Source organism: Osmia bicornis, chromosome 7 (genome assembly GCF_907164935.1).
Source record: "Osmia bicornis bicornis chromosome 7, iOsmBic2.1, whole genome shotgun sequence".
Taxonomy (NCBI): Eukaryota; Metazoa; Arthropoda; class Insecta; order Hymenoptera; family Megachilidae; genus Osmia; species Osmia bicornis.
This window is the reverse complement of record NC_060222.1, coordinates 443,870-463,737: the sequence shown is the minus strand read 5'-3', so window position 1 is coordinate 463,737 and position 19,868 is coordinate 443,870. Positions and strand designations below refer to the sequence as shown.

Genomic DNA, 19,868 nt, shown 5'->3' with positions numbered 1-19,868 from the left:
ATTTGAATGGACGATCCTTCGCGCGAATGTGTTTTTTTTTGTTTCGACAACTAGCTCGTTAAAATTGGATTTTATTTAATTTAATTTATTTATTTTTGTTCTCTTAGCACATTTCATCTATCTAGCTTGTTAACCCATGGCAGTTGCTTGTTCATTATACTGGCCGACAGGCTCCGTAGCTTGACACTTGTTACAATATTTTTATTTTTCAGTTGCTTCGTTTATTAACCCAGCTCTAGGATTTTTCTTGTTTTTTTAGGTTTTCTGTACTCATCGTTTTACATTATTATCCGACAACGTTAGGTTTTTTAATGAGTTTTGAGAGTTTCGAGACACTACAAAGCCCTTTTTGTGTATTTTTTCTTTTTTTTTTTTGTATCGTTTTCGCTATCCGTTTAAGAAAATTTCGTGCATTTTACGATTAGTTAACTTAGTTTCATTTCTCTTTATACAATGCGTAACGGCAGTATCGTCCACGGAGAAAGTACGTTTAAACCTCGTCTTATCTCGCTTTAACGAAGGAAAGCCCTAAGTGTATGTATGTTATGTATGTTATGTATGTTATGTATGTTAATGTATGTATGTTGTGTATATATATAATTTGTTTCTTTAATATCTTACAGCCGTCGTCGCGTAAAAGCTGGTATTTAGTGTACGTTTTTCTTTTTTTTTCTTTGGTAAAACGAACGAAAAAATCAATGAAGCACACCACGCATACTCTTCCACCCCCTTCCCCCATGTTTCATTTCGTTATCATTATCATTATCATTATCATTATCATTATCGTAGCAATTTGGCCATCGAACGAACGCGCTTTTTGGTTTTCCTCCGTTCCCGAGCGTTACACTCGAACGAATTTCCAGACAACTGTTCGAGACGCGTGTATTCCCGACTTTCTTACGTTTAACATTTCATACCGACTAAAAAATCAAACGAACCGAATGTCAAACGATTGGTAATCACGATTGAAAACCGGGGAAGTTTCAATTCAATCGAACATTCGGTCTCGTAAGATCAATTAGTCACCAAGTTTGATAAACCAGTGAATAAGAAAGAGAAAGAAGAAGAAAGAAGAAGAAGAAGAAGAAGAAGAAGAAGAAGAAAGAGGAGAAGAAGAAGAAGATCATTTTAGCGCGCCTCTCGGGGAAGAACGAATTTTCTGACAAGGATCCTGAATATCTGTTATCGTTAAAGAGGCCAATTTCTTTACGGAACACTTTTTGATACTCCCTGTTTAATACAACTTCCCGGGTAGGTATGTATGTTTGTCGCGTGTCTCGAGTTTTATTGCTTCCAGAAAGTTCGCGGTTGCCCATTCGACAAAGTACAATCGAAAATATATTGTATATAATACGCGTACAAACGATTTGATTATTATCGAATTATTTGCACATATTATAGCACGGGAGGGGATCGAAACATAAAAAGGGGGCAAGAGGGGTATCGGAGTAATTAGAGAGTGAGCCGGACGGACCATCAGATACGTCGTACTTCGATAGAAGAAGGATCGACGAGATAAATTGATATCGTCGATCGATCTCGTGTCTCGGTTCGTTTCGTCTTTGTCGTCTTTGTCTTTGTCTTTGTCTTTGTCGTCGTCCGTCGTGCTCCGTGTACTTATTCTCTTATTATTTTTCTGATTGCACGTTTCAACCCCTACGGTAACAACGTGTTCGTAACGTGCGCTTAGAAAAAATCTGAATTTCGCGCGCGCGCGAAAAGCAAACGACAACAAGTTGTTTTATTCTTTTTTTCTTTTTTCTTTTCTTTTTTTTTTTAATTTTAGGCGTAATCGTTTTTCTGCTTTCGTCGCAGACCGATCAACGAACAGATAATGACGCGATGAACCGATTGTAATCGATGATCGTGCAGAATATTTCGAATCCCTAAATCGTTTCGAGATTCCGAGCGTAAGAAAGCCGAGTGTTGGAAGAAACGAGGAACGAACGAGTCGCGAGGACGCAGCGACGCGTATGCGTATTTTATACGTTCAAGCGTACTCGCGAAATGGCCCGCGACGAGAATCGTGAAATGCAATTATAACATATTTATGTACGTAGAAAAGGTACGAGGACATTAATATCGGACAGGCTTCTCTAAAATACTTTGACAAAGCGGACTCGACACCGATAGTGTGTGAATTATTTGTACGAGTTAATTTACAATGATCCTCACCCTCTTGAGCCTTCGTAGCTTAAAATAATGAACATTTTTTCTCTCTCTCTCTCTCTCTCTCTCTCTCTCTCTCTCTCTTTATTTCTTTTCTTCCCGTTTCCCTGATACTTTTCGCGTTGTTTGTCATCCCTCTTGTACCTCTCTTTCTTTTAGCCTCCCTGTTAATAAGAAATTTACCCCGTGTATTTTCGGTTCTCGTAACGTCCGTAACCGTCGTCTTCGTCATCGTCATCGTCATCGTCCTGGTCGTCGATTTCTGGCGAGCTGCGAGCTTCTTTCCACCGTTACGTCCGTTTTCGACCAGCGAGAACGATCCTACTACAATTTTCCTTACTTATAAACCGCGACAACCCCCGCTGCTTTTTTTCTTTTTCTTCTTTTTTGTTTGCTCTTCCCTGTCGGATCGCGGATGTAAACGTAGAAAAATAACGATCGCACAATCCGCGTTAACATACACACACGCGCGCGCACAAACACACATATATTTTTACTTTTTTTTTTTTTATCTTCCGCGTCTCGCCATCGACACGCGCCAGCTCGAGATGATAACGTTCATTCGTCTCTGAGTATCCTATACGTATAATATAACGTTCACCTGTGTACTTTGTACGGCAAATGAAACCGTGCCATCGCCGTTCCAAATGAATTTCTCCAACATATTACCGTGTGTATACACGCGTTCTTACATTTACTTGGCGCGAATTATATTTTATGTACGGCGAGAGCAATACGATTGACTCGTGGCAGAATCGCGTGCCGTTTTCGCGATCAGAAGAGAAAATTTCGTTTGATACGCGATCAAAGCGTGTTTCAACTGACGTTTATCGGGCACGCGATCCTCCGCGATCATTTTAAGCACGTAAACCCGTTCGAAATCGACTAAAACGATTCCATTTCTTTTTCTTTTTTTCTCCTTTTCTTTTTATTTTCTACGAAACGTTTCTCGATTTATTTCGTAAGTGTTTATAATTGTACGTAATTCAGACTAAAAGCGTGGTGGTTTCGTTATTGTCCTTGGACAATCATGCAGCTTCCCGCGCCATTTGGCTTCTCGTACATAGAATCTTTGATACACGAAACATTTGATAATTTAACAGAATCTGTGTGATAAATATTTGAAACAACAAACGTCGAACTAATAATCTCTGAAAATTTTAACAATTCATATCCGTTAATTTAATGTTTCGTTTTTTGGCCTCCGCAATTAAGGAAATCGATCAGAGCGACACAACTTTCTCTAAATTATACGTTCTTCAATTTTGCAAATCAATTTTATTTTAATAATCTTTTGCGAATTCGCATTCTTTTTTGTTGTATCAAATTTCATTAATCAAATAGATAGACAGTTGTGTCAGTCTCTTTGTTAGCAATTAAATTAGTGTTATAATTCTTTCTCGTTTTTTTTTTTTTTTTTTTTTTTTTTTTTAATTTCACACTATATGCATAGGTTTGCTGCGAGACGGGTTTACGGGCGCACGGTTATCGATTACAATTTTATTCGAATAACGTTACACTATTATGTATATTCATTTATTCCAAAGCGCATTACTACGTCGTGTAAGATTGTGTGTCTGTGTAAAGTTTTCTTTGCAAATGTGTAAATTACCTAGCTGATGATGATTGCGAGATTTCGTATTCGCCGCCCTATCTCTCCGTTCCTTTTGGCAGGAATTATCATTCTTCTGTCTTCAACTAAACGTTCATAAGCAGTTACCTATTACTTGAATCGAACTAAAGAAATTTCTTTTAACCAGAAGAATGTTTAAAAAGAAAGAAATTCACGAAAATAAGGATAGATCGTGTATCCTATTCTAACACTTTTTTTGTCTACCATACTTTTAATTGTATACTTTACTTTAATCGTTAAGAAATTCTTTGTTAAAATAATTGTAAAATCACATTATTGGTCAAATATGGACCCAACGATCGAAGAGCATTCATGACGTATATGTAATATTTAGGCTCGAAGTAGAGAACAGGAACAGAGAAACAGGGGGCTGGATAAAAGAAAGCGACGCGATCAGACGTTCGCGCAGCGTATTGCGTAAAATTTGTCAAGCCGAGCGAATGTAATAAGTAACGCATACATTTCACATGTAACATTCTTCTTGTTCACCATCGTTGTGATTCATAATCATCTCGTGTAACTATTCTGTGATCATCCTCACTATATTATCAACATCTTGATCAATGTCTTCTTCGTTTTCTCCATTCTTCCGTCGTTTTCATCAATTTGAAAGTTCAACTCTCTCGTACACCACAGTCCGATTGATGTAACAAATTATCACCCACGAACCTCTCTATTTATATTTTTCATTCAGCGAGTTGGCGATTCGCTGTAAAACTATGTAAAAAATCCAATGTGGCTGATATAGAATTCGACGAATCGGCCAATAATATATCGTAGATAGAGTCGATGAAACGATCGGGGTGATACATATTATGAACGCGGTAAATATACTCTATATCTCACCGTAGAACGTACTTGGGTCTTCGTTTCATTGTCGTCACGTGAATGATTTCGTTTCATTCTGTCTCTCTAAACAACGCAGCCCTCGTCGTGATCGTCGTGGTAGAATTTGAAACGGTAAGGAGCGGTGACGAAGTCCATCGAAGGCAGGCAGGATCTGAGCGGATGCGACCCTCAACCTTCGAGCCGTGATTATTGGAGGGGAAGTCGACTCGAGGATTGCGGTGTCGCGAGATATCCGGTCAAGGTACACAGGCTAAATTTTGTATACAACGACCGATCGTTCTTTGTCAGCTTTCAGTTCTTGTCCTTCGATTCCTCTTCGCGTGTTCATCCTTATCATTTTTCTCTCCCTCGCTGTGCCATTCATCGTTTTTCCTCTCCTCGTGTATGCGTGTATTTTACGCGTCTACGTTTCCGTCCTCGCGAACCAGTTCGATCTTTAGGATGATGAATGTGGATCGACGCGCGGTGGTGCAACTCGTTAGTTCCTCCGTTGTGTTTTAACTATGCTGCAGGCGGATTCGTTTCGTCTTTCGTTTCGTTTCGTTCGTTTCGTTTCGTTGTTTCGTTTCGTTTCGTCTCGTCTCGTCGTCCTCGCTCGCACGCTCGTGTTCAGCTAGCGACGTGTCTCCCAACGGTCGTAGCGTTTTGAGTAGTTTTAAAGGCAACTCGTTGGAGGAATGTGTTTTTTTTTTTTTTTTTTTATACAACTATAAGGCTGTCGATGGAGAGCGCGCGCAAGGTCCGTGAGAGCAGTATCAAACGGCTGACGCTACGAGATCGACTCGTCCACGTGTCGTCGTCGTGGTGACGATGGTCGTTGTCGTCGGCGATCGTCGCGATCGTCGCACGGACGCCGCCTATCCTACGCTTGGTTGGCCAAGCGTCAAGGGGTTACGACGTTGGCGGTGCTTGAGACGTCCACGTCGCCGATCAGACGTCCGCGGTTCTCGAGGTAACGCTCGGCGATCGGCTGTGTATCACGACTCTGTGGCCGTTCTTCGTAACGAAACCGTCGCTCTCGACCAGTACCGCGGTCTGTCTCACCCGCGGATCCGTATCCGCGTCGTCGCTTTCTTCGCTCGGCCCGCCCAAACGTTGCTGTTTGTGCTTTCTCCAGGCGTTCTGTATCAAACGGGCGCAATACTCCTCCCGTTGACGCCACAACGTCGAGGATACCGGCTCGTAACCAGTCTCGCCTGGTCGCGTTTGTACATCGAGCTCGGCCGCTTCCTCGATCGGGTTACCCTTACGCGCGAAGAAGTCTTTCGTCAGGGCATCCAGAATGTCCACGCAGAACATCATGTCTCCCTTGCATATGGGAATGTCCATCGATACGATCTTATACTTGTTCGGCTTGTGTATCTGCAACGGTGGCTCGAGCACATCCAAAAAGTCGGACAACTGATCGTATCTGATGTACTGTGTCCCGTCTGGATCGAACTGTTGCCATATCTCGTAGTACATGTCGTAGTCGTCGTCCGTTAAGCCCTCTTGGACATCCTCGGTTGCCTGAGAGTAATTCTCGAGGATCACGGCGATGTACATGTTTATGACGATCAGAAAACTGATGACCAAGTACGAGAGTAAATAGGCAATGCCGATCGTCGATGAGCCACAGTTACCCGGGTATCCTATCTCGTTGTTTGGCTCTTGGCAGTCCTCCTCGTTTATTATACCGTCCAGGACACCGTCCCAACCGGCAGACGTTGACATCTAAACGAATATCAATTTTTACTTTACTTAGGTACTTTACTAACGATAAGTAAATAGACTTATTAAATCCTACGTTTTTCTTATTCATTTATTACCTGAATAGCAGTATCATCGACTGGCCAACGTTTTAAAGTTATATACATCGTCCAGTCCGCTTTTGTCTTTGACCGTGCTATAAGAACGACATTCCAAAGACGCGAAGATAAACCATCACCAAAAACAGTAATAGGCAAATATTGAAGAGAGCTGGTAACGACATCGCCAAGGCGAAGAGAAGAGTTCCGAATACCCTTTGGCACCTTTCACCAGTCGAAGAACACGACCGACTTTGCTACCCTTACTACGCGAAGCAATGTCGGTTGATACGAAATACTTTCGATAATATCGCTCAGGACCAGACCTAAGAGAGAGCATATTACATTTTAAAAATCGTCAGAATATAATTAATGATACATACTTAGAACTAAATGATATTGAAAGAGAGAAAAAAAAAATTCAAGCCGGGTGGTGCCCCTTTATGTTAATGGATGTTCTTCTAAATTTCATGCAGTTACATTGTTTAAGGAAGAAGGATTCTTTTGCAGAGAAATATTGTTTGTCTGTGTTTCTAGAACCTAATTTAAGCAATGTTTCGTGATATCTTGTCATTCTTTTCACTTTTCTAATAAGGTTGAAAAGTTGTGATGCAAAAAGGACATGCGTCGTAAGTCTAAAGACTAAGAGTCCGTGTTCTGATTTTTCATTGTTTTATCTAATCGTAAGGAAAAAGAAACGTACATGCATTTAGATTGTTTGAAAGTTTCTCGTTGCATCGCGTGGTGCAGTATCGATAGCATGTTGTGTTAGGCATCGAAAGATTAAAAAATAAATGAAACCTATCGTTTCTCTCTAATGAAGGAACTATTTGAACGAACTATAGTTCTGGGTAGTACAGACCCCGCTCTTACCCGATTGTTTGTCTAACAAACCGTCTTACATCAATTAACATGTGCGAATCTAGACTTATACAACATTGTATTATATAAAATTAATCGAATGCTTTTATCAATCGTTCAGCCAACGTTACCAACAATAGTCAAGAAATGTGCTTGTATCAACACAGGATACAATGTTGTATCTGGCAGACCACATTCAACAATGGAACATATTTAAATACCATTTAGGTAGCAAGGGAAAAGGCTCAGGGACATAAAAGTACATATACGACATCAATGTTAAGGCTACATAATGTAATGACACTGATCAGTCGTTGCGGCACATGTGAAACATCGAACCTGTTCACCTTTTATTTTTGTTTCAATGTAAGAAAGAAGTTGAACGTGCAAAGGAAGATTGTAAGAGATGTGTCTTGCATGACATGCTTTGTTTCCATTCTAGTAGGTATCTAACTAGTTGACGAGGTAAAGATGAATCGTGTGCTGAGAAGGCTAACAGGATCATTTCATAAATTCAAACTTATCGTCAGTTTCACGTGTTGCCATACGACCTGAACTAATCATTACATTACATTACCTAATATTGACAATATAACAACAACAAAATCAAAGAGGTTCCATGGCTACCTGAAATAGTGGTAACGTAGAGCGAAGATCTTCATTCAGAGCACTCGCTGGTGAATATCACCATGAATATCATGTTCAGATAGTCTAGAACACTCGCTGAATGTCTGGGTTGTTGAATAATGGTCCAACGTCATCGTAAGCATGTTCAGCCGATGAACACATGATTATCATATCGAACTTTTTGTCCGTCACTATTTCGAACACTATAGCCTGTGGCCTCCACTGAAAATTCATATTTTTCATTATTAAATTTAACTTCTCTCTTATTTCCCCTGTCCACCGTCAGATTTGACCCACCCTTTCTTCTACCAACAAACTTTCTCCTTAATATTAAATAGATCTTACTCTTGGACGTTGAATAGCCTTGAGTGGTTTCTTGCTACCCCATTTTTTTCATAGCGTTATAATATTTCCTTCTGATCCTCTGTCAGAACATTTCAAGGGAACCTCCGGCCTTCTTCTTTTGCTCGTTAAATGTTGTCGATTGATCACACCAATGAAATAGATTAAGGGTAAAAACGATCCGAAATATAATTGAAGAATACAAAATAGAAATACATGTAGATGTTTGTTTCACGAATTGGTTGTTTGTTGAGCTAAAAGAAGAAAGGTGTTTCGTTTAAATTTCCTCCCTTTCGATCTCTTTAATCACCGATCTCTTTACTCACCTCTCTAGAATCAATGGCATCGTTCATGATTTGAATCCATCCTTTGAACGTGGCCACTTGGAACAAGCACAAATACGCTTTTCCTACGTGATCGAAATTCATTGGAGAATTCTCCCAAGTATAATTCTCAGCCACACAGGCATTTCTATCGGGGATTATTTCAAAGCTGAGTGTTGTTTATTTGCATCCACGCACTGCAACAACCATTCGTCTTGATTAGCTTCTGTAAAAAATCAGTTTGTTAATTAAATAAGCCATACCTTGTAGTATTTGCCGGCAAATAGCTGCACTCCCATAATAGCGAAGATCAACCAGAAGATAAGACACACCAGTAACACGTTGAAAATGGATGGAATGGCTTGAACCAAAGCGTTGACGACAACCTGTTACACAAATACAATTGTTTAACTACCTGAAGAAAATCCCGACTCATTTTTTTTTTTTTTTGAATTCTGTTTTTCTTTGTGCTTGGATCCGCGTTTCTATGCATCTCTACGCTTCTCTATGTATCTACGCCATGTGTTACTTGTATATGTGCAATATAATTCCTATATTTATCTCTATGCAACAGAATCGAAATGGAAAAAATACTAATATTGCACGAAAGAAAATTTGGAATGTTGTAACACACTTAAATACCATCGTTAATTAAAAAATTTCACAACATTTTTATTTCGTTGTCAAGATCAAACGATATAAAATAAGAAATTTATCCAAATATCTTCTCACATTACATCTCTTTTTCTTGGAACAGTAAACCGAGGTAAACCTTACATACTTACTCGTCAAATATCTACCATGTATTATATGTATACCAATTGATTTTGAAAAGGTAAAGAATAAAATTAAAGACACGGACAGAGTCCACGTGTTCTTCACGAGTTTGAACGATTAAAAAAAGAAAAGAAGTGAAATTAAGAAGAGAACAAAGTGTCAATTTGCCGGATCATTGATCAATCTGACTTGTGCGTACTTAACGTTGCTTCGAGACGACGATTCGTGCTGCAAATTGATATAATTGTGCGACAAAATAAAGAAAATACAGCGACAAGGTGGTGTAAGCGATCAAACGATGAAACGTGCAAAAAATCTCAGCAATTCGAAGCGATGCGAGTTACATGCGTAAAAAAACAGCTCGATTATTGTACATAGACCGAATAATAAGCAGATATCTACTGGCTAAGATAGCATAAGATAGGATAAGATAGTTTTTCAAGGGTGTGGGCATGACAGTAATTCTACGCCCAGTATCTCAGCGACCTTGTATTACAGTTATGTAGAAATCGTTTAAAGTCTGTAATGAGACACAAACTGTTATTAATCGTTCGATGAATTGTATAAGTCACTAGTATGTGTATCAGTATAACGTGTATCGATCAGTGGTGAAAAGAATAAATAAGGGTTCAGAATTTTAAGGGTAGACTTTTTATGTTCTTGTCTACTAACGATAAGAGTATCTTTCCTTGAAACCCTTTGTTTCTTTTTACCACCCTCTATGTATGTATACTGGCTGTATTTAAGAGATGAGGCACGTTGTTCGAAAAATAAGAATCGAGGTAAGTATCTAACAATAACTATAAATGCCATCCCAAAGTTTGGTATTTTTCACCATCATTTAACCAACAACAAGTAAGAAAAAGAATTTTTGCAAATCTTTCAATAAAAGATCCCTTCTTCGCTGGCGTTGAAATCACCAAATAATCTCAGCGATTTCCAAAGTTCGGGACAGCAGAGTATGCGTGTCTTCTAAGGTGCACATTTCGCGAAAGATTGTTGATAAAGAACGAGTCTACGTGCCGTTCAAACATTCGCAATTTTAAGCTGAAGTGCATTCGCGATTGCCCTACGAATGTTGACGTGCAAAAGGAGTCGAGTCTCTGACACGACGCGACGAGGCCAAACAGTTATCTTCAATTTATTTTTCATTATTTTTATTATTTTTCTATAAAACTCTAATCTTTGTTTCTCTAATTTCATTGTTGCATCCGAACGGCGAGGCACCGAGATAGTCTAATTAATTGAAGACATGAACGAATCGACGATCGTGATTTGTGAATTTTGGCAAACTTGGACGATCGATTCGTTCAGAAACTCGTACCATTTGTTAGTTTAACAATGATAATAATTAGTCGAATTCGACGGGAAATGGAAGATAGTACATAATTGGCAAGGTCAGCTGAGACGGTGGGCTACATACCCGCATTCCCTGCATTCTAGACATCGCCCTGAGTGGCCTTAGGGCCCTTAGGGTCCTCATTGTTTTGAAGGCTTGGATCCCGCCAGCGCCACAGAGCGACGCTACGAAGTTAATGAGTGACACCTGCGAGCGGAGAAACGAGAGCGAATCACAGCAACAGGTTGACAAACTACTCCCGAAAACGATTCATATTATCGTTTCCAACTTTCAAACTTAGGAGAAAGAATAGAGATAGAAGAGATACAGAGATAGAGAGAAAAAGACAGGTATGGAAACAGGTGGGTACAAATCAATCCTTCGGCACAATATCATTTGGGATTATCCAAGTCCTGTCGGTTCAAGGTGGTTGTCCCATCTGTGAAGAGCCTTAGATTTATATACATTTATAGTAATAGTGTATAATACACATCGTAATTACGGTACAACAAATAATAATCAGAGCAGGGGACGAAGACATAGATAGAAATCAGGTATGGCACATGTAGCGGTTCACAGTGAACAGAAATTTACATCACGCGATGCTCTGTTTGCGTATAATTAAATATGTCTTTTAATCACGTTATTGCATATTTTAAGTAAACCTCCTTTATACCGTATAATAAATGGGGATTCTTCAAAGTAGTTTATAGAAATTTTTCCGATATAATTATACGCAAACATGCACGTTCACTTGACAATGCATAGAACAATATGGCTGGGCAAGAATCATTATCAGTTACGAGCATGATTTTCAGCTCCATCCTGAAACAGATGAAAAAGGTTCGTCATACTTGCAATAGCAACGCACCATGTACAATTTCTTAATTGGTTATCAATTATTACATAAACAGAAATAATTAGCGAACCATAGGTATGCAATGATCTTGATTAAACCTTCTTCAGATGGACGGTCCCCTAGTGCCATATTTCCTTCAAGTACCATTTCCTTTGTAACGTTTCAAAATTCTATATTAAATCAATTTTCACCTCCCATAATTGAAAGAAGGATTAATATTAATTAAAATAGCGGTATCATAGTGCGTTACGTGTAAGAATCAAGATCCTGATGAACACGTTCCAATTTTATACACGTACGCCATCAGTACGTATTACACACGCTTACATATACACACAAGGAAGATTGTACATTACACACAAAGCATATAATATGTATATATATATATATAATATATATATATATGTATATAGTTGAGATGTATAGATACATCGTACTTTGCACAACGATCACTGTGCCAAAAAAGATTCTTAGGAAAGGCGTACATAGGCGGTAGCTAGTACGACAAAAAACTCCAATATCAGTGCAGACACCAATGTAGAGACGCCAATGTACCTCTGCACATCGGAAAGCACATCACACAGTACAGTTTACAATCACTGTAGCGATCATGTTCCTCCTCGTATTCATTTTCAATTTTCCCTCGGTTTTCATTTATTGTTCCCTTTTTATTTTTCTCCTATCCACTCGTCGCAATAAACCGATACTTTACGGCAAATCTGACGTATCAAGTTAATTAGCAATAGAACTTTAATCAATTTGTTAGATTAATTATAGCCGTCAGATTTGCACGATCGGATGTCGCCGTATCACCGGATATTAATTAGGCTGTTTCTTTCGTTTTTTTTTTTTTTTTTTTTTTTTTTTTTTGTTCTTCTGGTCGACCTATGGACTTACTCTCATGCCCTCCCATCGTGAAACGGCTCGTAAAGGCCTCAAGGCCCTCAGTGTTCTCATGGAACGGAAGGCCGGGATGTCGGCTGCACCGGCCCAGATTGCACCCAAGTTGATCAGTGAGAGCTATTATCATCAAATATCGATCAGATGGAACGTGAATTATCGATGGTCATCGTGATTAATACGTATTGACGATTGATTAACAGAGATATCCACTGGAGGTTTCCACGTTGAACTCCAACATTGCAAACAGACTTTTAGGCAGGTAGGAGAAGGAGACCAAGGTAGTATACTTTAGTGAGAAAGATGGAGCAAAGTCTTTTTCGAACAAGTTTACAAAATCAGCGTTAAAATTTCAATTGTTTCGATTGTCTATTATCATACTACCGATAAATACTGCTTTCGATTTGAACAATTGTAAACTTGTTAATGTTCGGCTGCAGTGTAAACTACATTATTAGAAACACATCCTGAATGTTCATCTAGTAGGTATTCTAAGGCTTTGCATGTGTGTAATCAATCATTCTTTCATGGACATAAATATTTCTAACATTTAAACATGTACCCTCCTTTTCTTTTCTATTTCGAGGAAAAAGATTACACACATTTCCAAGTGTTACATCACAAAGAGGTGATTAGAAAGATTCAATGAAGCGTAACTTACCATGACGATGATGAAATCGAGCCAACACCAAGCGTTCGTGAAGTATTTTTTGAAGCCAAGAGCCAACCATTTGATTAACATTTCGATGAAGAAAATCACAGTAAATATTCGGTCCATGTAATACAAGATATCTTGCAGAATGGGTCGTTGTTGAAGATGCACATCTTCCAAGGCCTGCAATCACGTTCACCACAGCTACTCAAATTTCATTTCTATTAATTATAAAAATTTAAAGAGAAATATGTTTAGTCTACTTACGAGAGCCATACTACTCAAAAGAATCATCAAAATGACGGCAGTCTCAAAATACTTGTTCTCGATTAGTTGGAAGGTCTTCAGTCTCAAGTTCGCCCAACCCTGCCAAAATGGAGCATCGTCGTCACCAGCCAAGAATGGGAACCTTTTGTAACAATTTTCTGGACAACAGTCAGCTGGATAATCAGGCTCGATCGGATCCTCGTCTGCCTGAATAATTGCGTCCCCTAAATCGCCTTCTCCTTCACCTTCTTCTTCCCCTTCGTCTCCAAGATCTTAGAACACACAGATTCATTCGTACATGTATATTAAACTTGTTCTCCAATTATTTCTAATAGAGTACCTTCTTCTTGTTCTAGGTCTTCTTTGCTCGCATCCTTCTTTTCTTCGCCGTCCAGTGGATCTTTACTACCCTTATGACTTTCATCCTTGAACGCTCTATTTTTATGACTGCCATACGATTTGTTACTGTGATATAAACACACGAAGGTAATGAATATCATTTATACAATATTAAACATGTCGATAAATAATTTATAAGGGACTCGCCTGATAGTGTCCTCCTCGTTTTGATTAATATAATCGTTGTCCAATCTATAGTCACGATGGTTGATCGAATTTGCTATAACTTTGCTGTTGTTCAGGCACAATTTACCCTTCTTCAATTTATTCGTTAAATCTCCTTTGAGGAAAAAACAATCCATCTCATTTTAATATTTCAACTTAATTAACTAACGATAAGTTAGAACACTCGCACAAAGTGTTGATATTAATTAATTGGGGTGACATTTTTATTCTCCTCGATACGCTTACCATGAATAGTAAATTCCATTCCATCCCCAATAGCAACTTCTAGTTGATTCAGCTCCTTGGCACTCTTTTTATCTCTATAGGCATCGAGCTCACCATCTGCAAGATCTAGGTTCCCATCCCGATCAATTCCATCTGCACAGTCATATAAAATCTCTAACCCGCCCTTATCAAAATATTTTTGTCAAAAAATATATCTGTATAAATTCAACTGGAAAGTTTCATCCTGACGATCTTCAAGTTTCAACTTATTCACATGAACAAGTGAATTTCCGTTGTTCCCTTTCCTTTCTTTAATCGTAAGTACTTATGTGTTTCATGCAACAGTTTGTCTAGTTCGAATTAGCCTAATCTATTCTAATCAACGATTGTAACAAGTGTGACTAATTGTTTGCGCGATACATGGTGGATTATGCTGTATTATATTTTCTTTTTATATATTATATTTCTCGAAAAGTTCGTGCTTTTGATCGAAAAAACATAGATATTCTAATTAAACGAGTCATTTATTCCATAGATAAGTAAAATTTTTTTGCGAATTTGAGGAACACGAACTTTACGAATTATTTGTCGTGTACATATCGTATAGCATCATTTGTAAAAATAAACATTGTGCACGTTTTTAAAAAACGATTTCAATCCAGATGTACCGGCGTGATAGTTTGACAGACTACACTGAATATTATCCAATAGTATCGAAGCTATATTCGTTTTATCGACAGACAAAACGATTGCTTTCTCCAAAATAATAGGCAAAGCAACGTATAATCGCCAGGCTAATCAACGAAGCAAAAAATTAATCTAATCTTCCTTATCAATCAATCGATCTCTTTCTGATCTGTACGACTTTCGTTCATAGAATGGAAAAAAAAAGAGCGAACCGATATTAAAAATGGAATGAAAAGGTGCCAGTCAATATTTTTATTTAAATAAAAGAAGAAGAAGAAGAAGAAGAAGAAAAAGAAGAGACAACTTATAGATACAGCTTAAAGTTAAAAATCAATTTTCGCGCTGTATCGTTTTGTTCGAAAAAATGTTCTTCGAAAGCAATCAAGGATAATGGTACTGCAAAAATTTCGTTAATTGACTGGCTTATCGTATAAAGAGCGAACGTAAAAAAATCTGTTGTTTTGGAAAAAAGTGAAAAGCAGAACCGAAAAACAGTGCCACGAACTACACAGCGCACACAGCAAGCGATCTGATTGGATATAAACCTTCTTTCCAACTGTTGGACGGTCCCTCACCTGGCGCCTGATCGGATATCTGATTGGTGAGTTTGGCTCGCATCATTTTAGCAAGATAAAGGAAATTTCGCTTGATCCACTTAACAAAACGTGTTATTCGATTGATCGCCTCGGTGATCTTGTTCGTATCGTTGTCCGCAGTCGGCGCCGAAAGATTCGACGAACCAAAGTTGCTGAGTAACAAGGCCAAGAAGAGATTCAGCACCTGTTCGTCGAGTATGAAAATTTTTAGAAATCGCTCGAGTAATATTACTACCTCTACAACCCTTATCAAAGTATCCTAAATATATACTTACAACCAGATTGCCGATGACAACAGTGGCCAGAAAGAATGGTATACATGAAACATCTCCCACAAGCATACAATCCCACATAGACTCGATCCATTCTCCGCATAGTACACGAAAAACTATCATGAACGAATGCATGAAATCGGTGAAGTTCCATCTTGGTAGATCGCCATCGGGAAATCGATCGACGTGGTCCGTGTAGTTCTTGCCAAACAATTGCATACCCATCACGGCGAAAATAAATATGATGATACACAATACGAACGTCAGATTACCCAGTGCACCCACTGTTCTGCCCATGATGGATATCAGCAGATTCAACGTAGGCCAGGATTTTGCTAGTTTGAACACTCTTAGCTGAAGAGTAAAATCATCGTTAATGTAATAAGATAATAAGATACGTACCTATAAGAGAAGAAACTACCCCTTACCAATCTGAACGATCGTAACACGGAGAGACCTTGAACACCCTCTAATCCTAATTCCAGAAGTGAAAGAGCGACGATGATAAAGTCGAAAATGTTCCATCCCTCTTGAAAGTAGTACTTTGGACTCATTGCTATCAATTTCAACGTTGCTTCGATACCAAATGTTGCCGTGAAGAACTAGAATTTACAATTATTCGTTCATGTTAACATTCTAAGAACATTCTTCTCATATTAGATACCGTGTCTTCGCTTACATAGTTTCCTGTCTTGAGCACTCGTTCCATGTCCTTGTCCATATCGTGATGATCCAACGCCATGAAGAGCGTGTTAACGACGATACAGAGGGTGATGAACAATTCTACGAATGGATCGAACACCAAAAGAGACACGTATTTTTGAAATTCAAGCCACAACCAGCAGCAATCCCATACGCAGAAGGTATCGATGCAACGTAAAACAGCGGCCAACAGTTTATCCTTGAATGTCGGCCCTTCTTCATCGTCGTCTGTCGAAAAGTAATAGGTCGAAACTGTAACGCGTGTTAGTAATTTTGTCTGGCACCACTCTTTTTGGGGAAAGAGGTTTTTTAGTTTATCTTCAAGCTTGCTTTTTCTTACTTTTTGTTCTTTCTCAGACCACAGATTATATGTATATACGAACAGGCAGGCATGTGAACTATAGCAAACGAAAGAGAAGGACAGAAGAAATAAGAAATATTCGAGCTTATTTACAATGCAAAATTCGGTGATAAGCTCAACAAAGAAAAAGTACTCATTGTCAGATATCTTAACAAACGAGATGATAGAAGCAGTATAACAAAAGCTTGTTCTAGATAAAAGCTTCAGAGATAATTATTATATAACAGTCCATATTCTACCAGTTCAGAACTAATAGTACAAGAAAAGCGCCCTGCTGCTAAATCAATTCTTCTATCTAAAGTCTACAGCTAAGAATCAAGCACGTTCGCTACACAACAAGGAAATAAAAACAGGAAAAAAAAAGATCAAGAAAAGATCCTTAAAGATCAATTACCTATACCTAAACTGGCCGCGGTAGCAACCTAACAATAAAACCGAAAAGTGCGGCAATGTTCGCGTGCGTATTTTAATAAACCTTAGAGCTTCGTTTAAAAGCTCTAAATCGCGTCGTCTAAAACACTGATATAATCGAATAAACGGCGATTAATTAGCTGTCTTTTGATTGTCTACATTTTGATTGTGCAACGCAGGCAAAAACGCGGCGGTGCCTTTGATGATAAAATCAAAAAACTTCGCTGCAGTCTCCACGTGGACAAAAAGGGGAATAAAGCGGTGAACACCTTCACTGCGATGTACCCATTTGTTTAGCTAATTATCAAAAAGTTGTAAAAAGAAAGCGTCGACACAGTGAACGTGTTAATCCAGGCACGAAAGCGACCAGGATCGTGCAGCTGCAGCGAGGATATTAATCTGTGTCGTTATACAACAGGAAACAAACGCTGTTTCCCCAAAAAAAACTAACTACTACAAACTGTTATTTTCGTTTGATTATCATTTAGAATCCATCCAAGTGTTCGAGGGCTTACGCACTGTAATTATTCCCTGTATTTATTTATCACGTTATCTTTACCACGTTTTATGAATTTTATTTTTTCGAAAAGAGAAATTGAAAGAGAATAATAATAAAAAAGAAAATTTTGTTCAGGACGACAAGGGTACCCATGCATCTGTTGTACATACAGGATGAGACAATTTAGATACACCATCCTGTATCTAATACAATAATATTGAATAAAGTACGAATTAATTGATCGATTGTCTTTTCAACGAAATAAAATAATAAAAAATAATGTTTGTAAGAATATAGAGGATTCGTTCTACTATGTACAAGGCGCTCAGACAAAAATCTTCAGCACTGAATATACATGTATATATATATATATATATATATATATATATATCAACGAAGAAAAGAAAGAAGAATGTTAACAACGGTGTACATCAAATGATTAAGGATGCTCATCACACAAGAGATACACATCTGTGATAAAGGGTGATAAACTGTAAAAAACGTAATGTGAACGAAGGGGATGATATTTCGACATTACCTCCTTGTTCCGGTGTTCTACTTTGACGTCCTGCTGCTTGCTCTATGATGTCGTTGAGTACCATCACGTCTACAAGAGAGCAAACGTTCAATTACTAATTGTATAATTGAATAGTTTAATAATTACCTTTCATATCAACCACGGCATGCTGTTGAGAGGGCTCTATAAACGGATTGTCTTGTTGTTTCGCCTTGCCCATGGGATCCTCCAGGTCACCTTCCTGAAGAGAAAGTAACTGAATTATAATATTCACTATTTCATATGGTACATTTACCCGCGTCAAATCCATACTCACGTAATGATATTTCTGATTAGAGTCCGTAAAGTGTCCGTTTACAGACGGAGGCCTGACGGATCTGATTCTCAGCTGGCTCTCCTTGGTCATGGGTTTGCCCGCGTTCGCTATTCCACCGATCAGATCGCCGTGAGACGTGTACGACATCCTAGATGTATGGGAGGTGTACGACGAGTGTCTGGATCCAAGATTAGCATAGTAAACCGGCACCACGATCGTGCCATTCTCCTCGGACATCGGCGTGACAGCATTCGAGTCGTCCGCGTAGGGCAGATGTTCCTGAGCATCCAGGAAAGTAGAGAGTACCAATGGCTTCCTGTCACCACCCGGTGGTCCGACGAAACGACCACGACCATTCCTGATCGTGAACTGATGGCTACCACGGCTGCTACGGCGAAGATTGAACGGTGAGCCAGGCAGACTAAGGCTCGCCTGAAATTACAACAAAGCGGACCACCGCTTTTCTTTCTCACCGTTCTCGCTCTTCTCTGGAAAGCGTGAAGGACCAAGGAGGAAGGGCGAGGAAGGGATCCAGGGGCAGGCTGGTCATTCTTTCATCTTTGATGACCGTCTATGGGGCAAACGTAGTTTGATGTCGCAACTATGACACCTGAATGCCTCGTCGCATCAAAAATCTTGTTTTCATTAATTATACCGCGATAGACTAAATATGAAGTCGAGATATATGGGCTGATAGCAGTTATACAAATGGCTTTGAAATCATTTTTTCCCAAAGAATATGGAAATATTGTTTGAACTATGAAAGATACTGAAATGGACGAATCCAGAATTCTTAAAGGACAAAAAGGATACTTAAAGTCGTACACTGGTATCTTTGAATATTAAAGCAATTTCAATGAAACGTATAGATCCTCGAGTAATAAGCTCCAAGCATCCTTTTAAGTTCGAAATCCGTCCATCCTCACGGCAACTACAGGTTGTGATGATTCTTCCAGCTTCGCAACACGTTAGACATGATTCGGATCTTGGATCCTGTACAGGTATTTAGGTACGTACGGTCGATGGTGACTGACACGTCGTGACACACATACCTTCCGCAGGCTTTCCTGGTAGGCATAAGTAAACTGGCCATTAGCGGCGCGAGAGACCTTAAGAAAAAAACAAGAAAAGATATCTCCTACCAAACGGCTCGTAACGTTGTCTAAAATGTACACCAAGGAGGCACTCGATACGGATATGTTCATATAAATACTTGCAAAGCGTACATACACAAAAGTGAAAGAGAGAAATAGAGCAATAGAGAGAGAAAGATAGAGAGAGAGAGAGAGACAGAGAAAGTAATGTTATACGCAAAGAAATAATATAATTCGTC

The 19,868-nt window shown here is 38.9% G+C and overlaps 1 protein-coding gene across 1 annotated transcript in view; it reads right to left on the bottom strand.

Annotated features, from left to right (window-relative positions):
- Positions 1 to 5,186: 5,186 nt before the first annotated feature.
- LOC114878344 (sodium channel protein para) overlaps positions 5,187 to 19,868 on the bottom strand; it is a 34,419-nt gene continuing 19,737 nt past the window's right edge. Inside the window, 30 exon segments of the mRNA XM_046286476.1 lie at positions 5,187 to 6,364; positions 6,438 to 6,487; positions 6,490 to 6,532; positions 6,534 to 6,650; positions 6,653 to 6,696; positions 6,699 to 6,764; positions 7,877 to 7,961; positions 7,964 to 8,017; positions 8,019 to 8,079; positions 8,081 to 8,148; positions 8,272 to 8,310; positions 8,312 to 8,461; positions 8,463 to 8,522; positions 8,595 to 8,773; positions 8,776 to 8,788; positions 8,855 to 8,977; positions 10,792 to 10,914; positions 13,128 to 13,301; positions 13,386 to 13,657; positions 13,726 to 13,850; positions 13,932 to 14,064; positions 14,196 to 14,327; positions 15,437 to 15,641; positions 15,733 to 16,083; positions 16,158 to 16,331; positions 16,409 to 16,659; positions 18,241 to 18,309; positions 18,367 to 18,460; positions 18,536 to 18,967; positions 19,588 to 19,644. Coding sequence (XP_046142432.1) covers positions 5,582 to 6,364; positions 6,438 to 6,487; positions 6,490 to 6,532; positions 6,534 to 6,650; positions 6,653 to 6,696; positions 6,699 to 6,764; positions 7,877 to 7,961; positions 7,964 to 8,017; positions 8,019 to 8,079; positions 8,081 to 8,148; positions 8,272 to 8,310; positions 8,312 to 8,461; positions 8,463 to 8,522; positions 8,595 to 8,773; positions 8,776 to 8,788; positions 8,855 to 8,977; positions 10,792 to 10,914; positions 13,128 to 13,301; positions 13,386 to 13,657; positions 13,726 to 13,850; positions 13,932 to 14,064; positions 14,196 to 14,327; positions 15,437 to 15,641; positions 15,733 to 16,083; positions 16,158 to 16,331; positions 16,409 to 16,659; positions 18,241 to 18,309; positions 18,367 to 18,460; positions 18,536 to 18,967; positions 19,588 to 19,644 — 4,527 coding nt within the window. The 3' untranslated portion in view covers positions 5,187 to 5,581.